The sequence below is a fragment of the Tamandua tetradactyla genome, chromosome 2 (assembly GCF_023851605.1).
Source record: "Tamandua tetradactyla isolate mTamTet1 chromosome 2, mTamTet1.pri, whole genome shotgun sequence".
In the NCBI taxonomy this organism is placed as follows: Eukaryota; Metazoa; Chordata; class Mammalia; order Pilosa; family Myrmecophagidae; genus Tamandua; species Tamandua tetradactyla.
In genome coordinates this window covers 98,193,195-98,205,438 of record NC_135328.1, presented here as the reverse complement: position 1 = coordinate 98,205,438, position 12,244 = coordinate 98,193,195, and the positions used below count along the sequence as shown (strand labels likewise).

Here is a 12,244-nt window from a genome sequence, read left to right as displayed (position 1 = left end):
GCAAACTCTGTGCGGCACCTCAGGTACACGTTTGCCATGTTGCTGGTTCAAAACAAAAATACCGATTCTCTCTAGAGCAATGTTTTCTATTCATGGCTTTACATCAGAATCACTTGAAGATACTTATTTACAATGCAGATGCTCAGGTCCCACCTTCCCAGGGTTCAAAGTAGGTGTGCTGGTTTGAAAAGGTTTTTGTACCCTGGAAAAGCTACGTTTTAATCCTAATCCCATTTTGTAAAGGCAGCTGTTTCTTCTAATCTCTATTCAGTACTGTATGTTTGAAACTATAATTAGATCATTTCTACCTGAAGATGTGACTCAGTCAAGAGTGGTTGTTAAACTGGATTAGGAGAAGAAGTGTCTCCACCCATTCCAGGTGGCTCTTGATTCGTTTACTGGAATCTTATAAAAGAGGAAACATTAGGGAGAACGTGGAAGATTCAGAGAGAGTAGAGAAGAACGATAGCCATGAAAAGCAGAGAGTTCACCAGACAGCGACCTTTGAAAATGAAGAAGGAAAAATGAAGAAGCTCCTGGGGAGCTTTATGAAACAGGAATCCAGGAGAGAAAGCTAGCAGATGATGATGTATTCACCATGTGCCCTTCCAGATGAGGGGGAAACCCTGACTGTGTTCACCATGTGCCTTTCCAGATGAGAGAGAAACTCTGACTGTGTTCGCCATGTGCCTTCTTACTTGAGAGAGAGACCCAGAACTTCATTGGCCTTCTTGAACCAAGGTAACTTTCCCTGGATGCCTCAGATTGGCCATTTCTATAGAGTTGTTTTAATTAGGACATTTCCATGGCCTAAAGACTGTTTAACAACTTAATAAATTCCCCTTGTTAAAAGCCATCCCATTTCTGGTATATTGCATTTTGACAGCTAGCAAACTAGAACAGTAGGGAAATGGTAGAAAATCTGTAATTTTAGCAATTTACCCAGGCAGTTGTGACACAGCCAGCTCAGTGCCTCTCCAAGAACTGGCAGTAAGGAAATCAGTACCGAAGTAGAATAAAGTCACTATCTACTTTTCTCCTTTCAACACTAAGTAGTTTCAGTTCCTTCAGGCGTTCTACTGAAGCTGACAATTATTTCCAAATGAGCCCCTGAGAGACTGGATTAGCCATTGCTTTCATCAGTAAGACTGGTTGGTCAGAGTGGCAGGCATGCTTTTAGTTCCCCTTTAGTTTAATTCAAATAAAGGCCTTTTCTAAGGCTCTTGGGCCCTGGACAAACTAGGTAAAATTTGTCTATTTCTTGGCCTCAGGAGCTTCATCTGTAAAACCAGGCTAATGTCACCAAAACCTGTGGAGCTGTGGAGGAGGCAAGGCCTTTAAATACCTACCCTGTGTTAAAAACTGCTGTTCTCCTAGGAAGGAAAGCAATTAACAGATGAAACCATGACAAGACTTAAAAGACCCATCTAGTCTATTTGTTGCAACCATCTTAACAGTCAGAAAGCAAACCTTGCTAAAAAAAGTGTCTGGAAATTGTCCCTCCTGCTCCTATTTCCAGTTGAATCAAGTCTCAGTTTTTAAGCTGGGCAGAAAAGGGATTGTAAAAATCGGACCCTCCTCATCCTTATTTCCAGCACCGTTTCTTGATACTACCTTCTCTACCCTATGCTATACATCAGAGGTCAGCAAACTCTGGTCCATGGGCCAAATCTGGAGCTCTGTCTGTTTTTGTAAGTCAAGTTTGCTCATTTGTTTGCATATTGCTAATAGCTGCTTTTGTGCTACAATGGCAGAGTTGAGTGATTGTGACAGAGACCATATGTGGCCTTGTGGCTCACAAAGTCTAAAATATTTACTATCTGATGTTGTCCAAAGTTTGCTGACCCTTGCTATAGACCATTCTTCATCCAATTTTTTTTTACAGTAATCCACAGTAACACATTTTACAATGAGACCTAGTATACATATACATACATACATGTGTATATATTTGTATATACATACAAATTATTCAAAACAATATATATCCTTACTGAATGCAATGCTCTCTGTTAGTTTCTAGATAGACCATTACATTTTTCAAATGCTGTTCACGACATTATGTAATTCTCATGATCCAAATGAGTCTCAATCCATATTTGGAAAAACACTGCTCTAGACTAACTGATCAATTAGCTACTCAGAACATATGCCCCTTCCCACTCCCCCACTTCTATTCCTTTCCTGATATTTCTCCCTCTGTCTGGTAAGCCCTAGCCCTTTTATCTCTACATTTGCAAATCCTTCCCACATTTTAAGCACTAGCTCGACTTCCACTTCTTTCATAAAGTCTGCTCTGAATCTCCAGTCCATCCTTCCCTCATCTCCCATAGCACATTGTTTCCCTATTGTGGCCCTGAAGGTTTCTATTTTGTAGAGAATCTTTCTAATAATGTACCCTACATAAAATATTTTCTAAGGATGTAGTCCTTCAACACGATGCCTTGTACTCTAGATGTATTGAATAAATATCCATTAAATTAAAGTAAGAACATATTTATTACTATGGCTGTAATATTGTTTATACATGTAATATTTTGCTCCTTTAATTACTAAGACTATAAAGTAAATAAGTTAATAAATATTAATGAAGAGAGAGAGGGGGTTATCTAGACTTCACAGTTTCCATTCTGTGAAGACTTGTGTAATTTTAATAACCAATGGTAAGAATTATTATTCGCAAAAGACATACAGAACACCAAAAGGAAGGCTATTGTTCTATCTGATAGGACCTCAGCATAGAAAGGCACAACAATTTAGGCTGCCACTCACACATCCTGAGTTCAGACAGTGGTACCTGAGAAAAACTGCTAGGATATCTCCTCACCCAAAGAAGCAGAACTGCATGCCATCCCTCCTGGACTGTAGCGGTAATGCTGCTGGGGAATAACAGTCCTTGGTAAGAGGAGAAACTATCCCAGGAAGAACTTCTTGCATGGACCCAACATGTCCTAAACACTGCCAACAGACCATTTATATTGACTTTATTGCAAGCTATTAAACATGACCAAACGGGACTCACTCTCAGGAGTGCAGGGACGGTTTGATATCAACAAAACAAACATGATATTTCATTATGTTCACATAATAAAGGAGAAAGAATATGTATTAATAGACCACTATATTCTGACAAGACACTTGATAAATCCATGCCTAACAAAACTTTGGGAATAGAAAAGAAACCTACTTAAACATGATAAATATTTTACCAATATTAAAAAACAACCAGGGTGCATGGGTAGTTCAGTGGTTAGAATGCCCTCTTTTCATGCAGGAGACCTGGGTTCAATTCTGGACCATGCACACCCCCCCCAAAAAAAATACATAAATTCGTAAAAATAGTAAAAACACAATTATCAGAATTTAAGCTATTTCCTTAAAATCATGAACTATCACCTTGATTAATCAATATTATTTTAAAAAGCGTACCAATGCAATAAGATTAAAAATGAAATAATTGGTAAATATTGAAAAATAAAACACTAAATCTTTTTAGTCCTAGATTATATGAAAAAAAACAAGAAATAACATTATTTACATGAAAAAACAAGATAATCTAGTTTCATTTTTAAAAACTATCATAATTAATAAAATGTGCTAAGGTCATACAAACAAGAGAAAAAACATATTTTAATCAATAGCTTCTCTTTACATAAAAGTGTTAAACAAGCGCAAAATCAAGACTATTGAAAACTCTATATAACATATAATCTAGTTTCTTCAACTGGGGTGCAGGAGGTGGATATTACATACAGAGGTACAAATATAAGAATTACATCAGACTTCTCAGAAACTGTGCAAGCCAGAAGATAATATAGTGGCATCTTTAAAGTACTGAATGAAGGAATTATTTTTAATATTTGGGCATTATAATGGCACTCTGATTATATTATTTCTAAAAAGTCTTTCTCTTTTAAAGATTCATATTGAAATAATATTTATGAATAAAATGATAAGTTTTAGGGGAAATAGTTTAAAATAATTAGGGAGGTGAATTCCCCTGGTGGGTAAGGGTAGAGCTAAAACAAGATTGACCATGATTCAATGATGGTCAAAACTGGGTGGTGGGTATATGGGAATTTGATGTTATATCTCTCTACTCTTATAAATTTAAAACATTCCTGTGATAAAAATGTTTAAAATAAAAAGAAATTTTTAAAAAGGAAGAAGAAAAAGTGGGCAGAAGAAATGAGTGTTTCAGAGTACACATTCCATGAGCGTTCTCTGATTTTTTGACTCTAAGTAGTCCTTGAGTCTGAGAAGTCCAAAAGTGTCCAAAATGGGGACAGAGAGAACTACTGTGGCCTGGCCCCACCACCTACCCCGGTAACATCAACCTGTCAAACCCTACCAGTGCCGAAACTCTCTTCTCCACACAGGGAGCACCGGCCTGAGTCCATAAGATTTGAGAAGAATCTCCAGCCAGCTGGGGTTTCATATACAGGGACCTTCAATGATTTGGCTACCCTGAAAAATAAAATTTGAGACAATATTTAATTGAAATACTTTTCTTTTCCCTTCTTTTCTCAACATGGAAGGAAGTCTTTAGGAACTATTAATACCATAACTAGATTCTAGAACATCCTAAACAGTATTGACAGTTTTCAGGATACTAAGCTCTAAGGTAGACAATGTTAAATAGTTATCTCAGTGGTTTCTCAATTTTGCTTTTCCCAAAATATAGAAGATATTAAATTACTCTATATAATATCTTTATTATTTATGTTTCTCTTTTACAAATTTTTCCTTATCTTTGGGGATAAGGTTCTACTTGGGAATCTCAGAATCTAAAATAAGATATTTGAATACAGTCAGTTTGGAATATTGTTTGATAGTGTCTACTAAAGAAGAATATGCACATATCCTATGAATCAGCAATTCAACTTTTAGAGAAATAACTAATGGCCGAGCACTGCTTAGATTCAAACTCCCTGCCCACCCCCAACCTGGCCCCTACATGCACACATTTTGGAATTGGTTCACTTATTCTCCCAGCTACTGGGAGTATGTGTGACTTGAGTGTTCACAGATGTGTCCTCCTTCTTCTTCCTTGCGATTACCCTCTGTTGAAGAGAGGTATCTCACCCCAAATCATGCTCCCTTCCCTGAGTCAATCCACATTCAATTATGGGCCAATGAGGGGTCTATAAAGATCTGCCCCTCTTACCCTAATTTAGCACAACTCTCAGCTTCACAGCTCCCTATAGGTTGGCTGAGGTCTTTGGTGTGACTTTATGGCAGTTCAATTTCTCTCTATTCAATTCTCCCTCCTCATTCTGCTCCCCACCCCCAGAAGTATTGATCTTAAAGGAAACTTTGAACTTGAAGGCAGGAAGGAACAAACTTCCAGCAAGCAAATCTCTCTTAGAGCTGCTTCCTGAGGTACCTGACCTATAATATTACTCAGCAGAGTGTGTACACAAGATTGTATAAAACTGATAATATTATTATTTGTAATAATCAAAACAATGCAACTGTTCACCAAAGTAGAACAGACAATTCATGATATATAATGGAATACCACAAATTACTTTGAACAAACTATTGCTACATATAACAACTTGACTGAACCTCACAAACGCAATATTGAGTAAAAGAAGCCATGACAGAGGAATATATACTGTTCCATTGAGATAAAATTTTAAAACCGCCTAAACTAATCAATGCCATTAAAATTCAGACTCAGAGGTTCAGGGAGGTCAAGTACTTTGTTCAAGGTCTCACAGAGGTAAGAGGCAAAGTTGGAAATTGAACCCAGGTCTACTTAATTTCTGTCCATGTTCTATTCCACTATACCATACAATGGTTGGTATAGACCAAATAGAACCAAATGTTCTAGGGCTTCAAGAGGCACACAGATCTCATTTCTGCTAGGGAATGAGTTGTCGCTCAGATATTGGCTGAAGAGTTTCATCTTAAATATTTTGCCATCACATGCAAGCAACGAAAAGATAAAGACACTAAAATGTGTGCCACCAACAAGGTTGAGTTCTTTGAAAGCTGTGAGCTCAGAAGGTAGATCTGGTGAGGATGTATTAGCAATGAATAGGAAGAAAATGTACACAGGATAAATAACACATTATAACAACAAAGTCTTTAGGTTTAACTCTGGCCTACAGGAGGAAAAACATCTAGAGCCCCTTGCTACAGGAGAGTGAACACCTCCCCTTCTACAAAACCCTAATGAATGTCCTCAAGATTTTAGAAAATGATGTTCTGAGTTTCTTTCTAGTATGCTCTGAAAATAAGCACCTTTCATACACTGAATGTTACTACAAAGGTTCCATTTTCTCTTTTTTTTCCAATGGTCTAAGAAAGATATACAATCATGCTTCATTCCTAGCAGGTACAATGAAAAGATACCTTCCCCAAATTGTAGAGCAAAGTTAAATTTTCAGGGCCCTTAATTTCATGGTCAATAGCTCAAGGGAGGGTGGGCCATGGTGGCTCAGCAGGCAGAGTTCTCGCCTCCCATGCCATAGTTCCGGGTTTGATTCGTGGTGCCTGCCCATGTGAAAAAAAAACAAAAAACACTCAAGGAAATAGGAATAAATCATCCGAAAGTCTTCCTGGGACAGCACATAGTAAATCCTGGGTCAAAATTAATTTAACAAATACAAGTGCATATAATTTCCAAATAGTATGTGTGATGTGGGGCAGGGGTGAGAGTGAGATGAGTGGTGTGGGGATGTATAATTTCTGGTCAAAACATTCTTGTGGGTTTAAAGCCAAGTTGGCAGGTCTGAAGGGAGGGGAAAGGATTTCCCCGTCTCCCACCCTTCCCAATTAATCACTGTCAAGAGATTATCAGGCTGAAGGCTGCAGCTGGATTTTAAAGGACAGGATACTTTTATAACTATGAGCCACAGTGGCAGCTATGCACTGTGTTATAAGATAACAACACCGGTAACTAAATTCCAGGATCCTGAGCACCAGTTGATTGTATGCTAGAGTCAAAAAGGAATTCCCCTCCCTTTTCCCTCTCCTGAACTTGGGATCCATCCCAAACATGGCATTAAGCAGATACCATGCCCTAGACTGGCTTTGGGCAGGAGGCTTCTGGGGAGTCTCTAAAATCCTCTGCTCATGCTGAGAGTGTGCACTCCTCTCCCTGACTGCTGCTGTCATGTGTTGGAGATAAACATGATAACTCACTTTATAGGAAAGACTACAGTATGAAGGAAAAGAAAGAAAATTAACCTAAGTCACAATTTTCCTGCAAATGAGTGGGTCCTGGTAGGCAAGGGAACATGCTGGATACAAACGCCTCAGTCTAGATTTGAAAAGCTCCAAAAATGTGTCTTCAGGTTGGAAATAGCCTCAACCAAGCTTCCCAACAGTATTCCCTGAACTCTATGCTCCAAACAAACTGGGCTAATTCCCGGTTTTCCAAACATGCCCTTCCACGTACACCCCCATAAGAATTGCTAAAGATGACAAAAAAAAAAAAAAAAGAAAAAAGAAACATGCCCTTCCATTTTATTGTTGTCATTATTGTCATTGCTGTTTGCGTCTGAGGCCTTCTTTATGGGGTTCATTGTACCTGGATTAATCTTTGTTCCAATCTCTGCCAAATGCTTTTGTTGTTTTAGGACCTATCTACCCTAAATGCCCTACCATCATGAAGCCTGTGGCAAGCCATCTAGCAAGACTGTTAGCTGGTCAACAAACCCATCTCTTTGCAAGCACACAGCCAGACTACATTTCCCAACCTCCCTTGCAGTTGGCTGTGACCAAGTGACTGCATTTTATCCAATGGCATTTGAGTGGAAATGATGTTCACTGCTCTCAGACCTGGCTACAAGAACTTTCCCTCCTCCGTGTTCTTCCTTTTGCCAGCTTGATGTGGAAAACCCAGCAATCTTAAGAAGCCACGTGTTTGAAGAAGGCTGATGCATGAGAGGGAAGGATCTGAGTTTCTGAATCACCGTTTAAAGCCAAGGTAACCACTAATCAAGACATACGCTTCTGACTTTTGATGATTGAGAAATAACCTTTTGTTTTATTTGAGCAATTACACATTCTGGGATTAGTTTTGCAACAGCAGCTAGCATTACCTTAACAAATTCAATCCCTTCCTCATCCCTGCGATCAATTCTGAGTGACCCTTCTGGCCACTGCATTTTCTATCACTTACTATGAATCTTTACAGTGATTTCATGTTCAGGTTGTCACTGTACGCATTGTATACCTCCTTCACACTTCCCGTCCACAAAGAGATGCCATTACCACCGCCAATGTGTTACAAGTTCTTCCAGGGTGGGAGGGACTGCATCTTACAGATCTTTATAGGCCCTTCAAGGTCCAGTTGAGTAATAGAGTGCCTTGCTGGATTTGCCACTCAACAAATCCTGTTAGAATTCAATTGACTAATATCTATTATTTCAAGGATATTTAAATCACTTTCTATTTGGTGATCTTTTCTCCTTGTAGTTTCCATAAAAATAGAATTAAGATCATTTCTAATGGGGGGAGGATAAAGGGTAAAAAATTGAGTAGATTGTAATACTAGTGGTCAATGAGAGGGAGGAGTAAGCGGTATGGGATGGATGAGTATTTTCTTTTTATTTCTTTTTCCGAAATGATGAAAATGTTCTAAAAATGATCACAGTGATGAATACTCAGCTATGTGATGATATTGTGAGCCACTGATTATATACTTTAGATGGACTATTATGGTATGTGACAATACCTCAATCAAAACATTTTTTTTTAAAAAAGATCATTTTGGCATGTTTTCTTTTAATCAGTCATTTTGAGCAAAGATGATTTCTCCAGGCATTAATTAATGGTGCTATCAAGATGAGACAAAGGTTTTTCATGGAACAATGGTCTCACATAATTAGGAACGATTGTCTTACATAATTACGGTAGTGACCAAATGGAAATCAAGGATTTGAGGAATAGAAGGACAGATTATTTCTATTTTACCAGTCTGTAGTCACCCTATCCTCATAATGATCAAAGGACTTATAGATACAAAAACACTCTAAAACATCCTGCTCATTAAGGGTAGAGTGCTGGCATCTTTATCTCTGTCTAGCATCCAGCAAAGTGCCTAGCACATAGTAAGTATTCAAATATTTATTGAGCCTAATTATAAAGCACAACATCATTATATGTGATAATATTCTACTGGAACATCAATGGTTATTCATGACTCTCTTTTAACTTGAAAGAGAATAGACATACAAACAATGACTGAATATATTAAGTGCAAGAGGCATGCCCAGCTGCTCTGGGAATCCTACATCAAATAAAATTTAAAGAGAACAAGATCCAGGTACCTCTTGCTTTGTTCTATCTTCAAAGATTCACTTTCTCAGAAGCCAGCTGGACCCACAGTCTTATTTCCTACATATTGACTAGGAGATGGTATTTGCATTACATATACCAAATCAAGGACTTATATAGAGTTTATATGTAGAAACTACTATAAATAAATTTAAAGGCAGATTAAAATGGACACATCTTTTTTTTTTCAAGGTAAGTATTATTTTAATGCAATATTTTAAAAAATCTAAATTAATACAAAAATTCATGATGAACCATATATCAAAATTTAAAATAAAGACAGGACCAGTATTAAAACGAAGCAAATGAGGCTGAGGCATGCAAGTGCAGGGCTGGTGTGGTGAAAGTGATTGGTGCAATTTAGATTTGTGTCTACACCTAGCTGCAAGGGAGTCTAAGAGAGAAGATATTTGGCATTTTTGATTTTGGGAAATGGGTCCTGTCTCATAAATTCGGTGCTACTCTAAACATGTGCAGGGGGTTTGGGTGCTGGGTGGCCAAAACAATGACAAATTGGACAAAAGTCTTGAACAGGCACTTTATAAAAGAAGCTATGCAAATGGCCAATTAGCATAGGAAAAGATGCTCACTGGCATTAAGAGATCAGAGAAATGCAAATGAAAACTACAATGAGATCTCACTACACTCCTACAAAAATGGCTGAAAAGAGTTTGGTAGTACCAAGTGCCAGTGAAGATACGGAACTCTCATGTACTGCTAAAAGGATGGAAGTTAGTAAGATTGTGGTGTATTTATTCAGGTAGTATACTTTCACAAAAGAATGCCATGGCACAACAAAAATGATCAACTAGCATTACATAGAACGATACGGATGAATCTCACTAATATAACATTGAGTGAAAGAGGCCAGGCGCAAAGATACCTATACTGTATAATTCCATTTATATAAAGTTCAGAACAGGCAAAACTAAAATCTTTGGCGCTATAAGTCAAGACAGCGATGATCTCTGGGGAGGACAGGAGACAGCAACTGGAATGGTGACGAGGTGCTGTTCTGTTTCTCGATCCAGATGGTAGTTACATGGTTGTGTTCACCTTGTGAAAATTCTCTGAGCTACACACTTATGAGTTTTATGGCTACATACTTTTCTGTATGTACATTGTATCTTAATTAAAAGTTTATTTAAAAGAAAAAGGCTCTGCAGTATTTATGACTAAGTGCATGTTTGAATTTGCCACGTTTACATAATCCCAAGAAACACACTACTGAAGATGGAGTGTAATAGCATCCTGGTATGCTGGTTAATGTCAAGCAGACATTTTAACAAAACAGCCCTCAAATTAGTCCTCTTTCAACATTTTCGCTGCTTAGCACATCAAGAGTTCACCCCCCGGAGCCCTTCTTTGATGTCTGCACTGCTGGCTGGGGCTGTGCGGAGGGGAAAGGCTTTATATGAGCTTGCACTTTAAAAGCCTTGCTAACGAAGCATGGCCATCTCATAAACAGAAGTCAGCTGAGTTCGCCTAAGCCTCATTTTCTAACAGCACTCTTAAAGTCTCTCTTAAACCCATTTCTTGGATGGAATAACTCATACATTCGGGTAAAATCAAACATGAGTCTATCATGAGAGATGACTACAAAAATTTAAGTTCTGTCATATTCATAAATTTTAAAGCTGCTTGATTCTGGGGTCTGTGTTATCTCAGCCTGGTCTAAACCTCAAAATTCACATATTAAATAACACCATTCTTGCCTGTCTTATCAAGGAGATTGTAAGGATCAAGTAAGGTAGTATATAATGAAATAAAGTGCTCTGACAACTTTAAAATGCCCTCTAGACTTATAACATTACTATTTGTTCTTCGTATTGGACATTTTGTTTAACCCAAAGGAAATGGACAAGTCATTTGAAGAATATTAAAAAAAAAAAAAAAAAACATAGCTGCATATCTCCTGCTCCCTCTAGACTCCTAGATTTCAGATAATTATAAAACAAAGGTGGACAACAAACCCAAGGGGCTTTGCTGCTTTATCTAGAAGCTTCTGCGTTATTTTACATAAAATGATAGGGGAAAGGAGAGGACCCTTTCCAATTAGATTTAAATTTTGTTAGCAACAATAAACAGGAAGATTTCTGAGGACGCTGACTTTATTTGAAAGAAAAAAAACTTGGCTTCAGGAAATTGGGCATCTAAGAGAAAAATATATAAAGGTAAAACAACCACAGGTGCATTTTCTTAAACTACTAAATAATTTGGAACCCAGGGTCTAGAGAATTAACTAAGTGCAGTGTTTTATCATTTTGATCCTTACGCAATTTGATATAAACTATTCCTGGTTCCGATTATTTTCAAAACAAGAATTTCTGAGGGCCTATAGGATTGGGGGAATTTTATCCCAAGTGTTTCAGCTAAACTGAGAGAAAGTCAAGAGATAATTGTCAGCTGTCCTTCAGATTCCTGTGAGATTGCTCCCAGAATAGTCAAAAATTAGTCATCTTCTTGTCTTTTTGTTTTACATTGTATAAAACAAATCCCTATACATATCCCTTATAGAAGCTTGAAAAAAACGAGCTTATACAATACCCTAGAAATATTCGAAGTCAATTAATTTACTCCTATAGACTAAAAGTTATAAGAAGTGATGCTGCAGCTCTGATCCAGAAGACAAGACATTTCACTAAAACAAAGTGTCTTCTGTTTTGTAAAACCCTTTCTGTTTTGTTTTCTCTTCTGGATTTAATCAGCATCTTTTCCTGGAAGGTATTATAGAAATTTATTCGCACCTATGTGGTAGGACAGGAGGGAAGGGACATCTGGGCTTTGGACATTAAATACATAAAATACAGAGACTGGAAATGGTGCGTCACTCTAAAGAAAGAGCAAAGCTCAGAGAAAACTGGTATTCATGTAATGCTGCATCGCCATTACATGGAAACACCATGAGGCAGAGGTATACGCTGGAGATATCACAGCTTTAGCAGTTTTC

The 12,244-nt window shown here is 37.7% G+C and overlaps 1 protein-coding gene across 1 annotated transcript in view; it reads right to left on the bottom strand.

Moving 5' to 3' along the window:
• PGM5 (phosphoglucomutase 5) overlaps window positions 1-12,244 on the bottom strand; it is a 165,139-nt gene that overhangs the window by 57,251 nt on the left and 95,644 nt on the right. Inside the window, exon 7 of the mRNA XM_077148353.1 lies at window positions 4,352-4,467. Within this exon, the coding sequence (XP_077004468.1) occupies window positions 4,352-4,467 (116 nt within the window). The remainder of the gene's footprint in view (window positions 1-4,351; window positions 4,468-12,244) is intronic.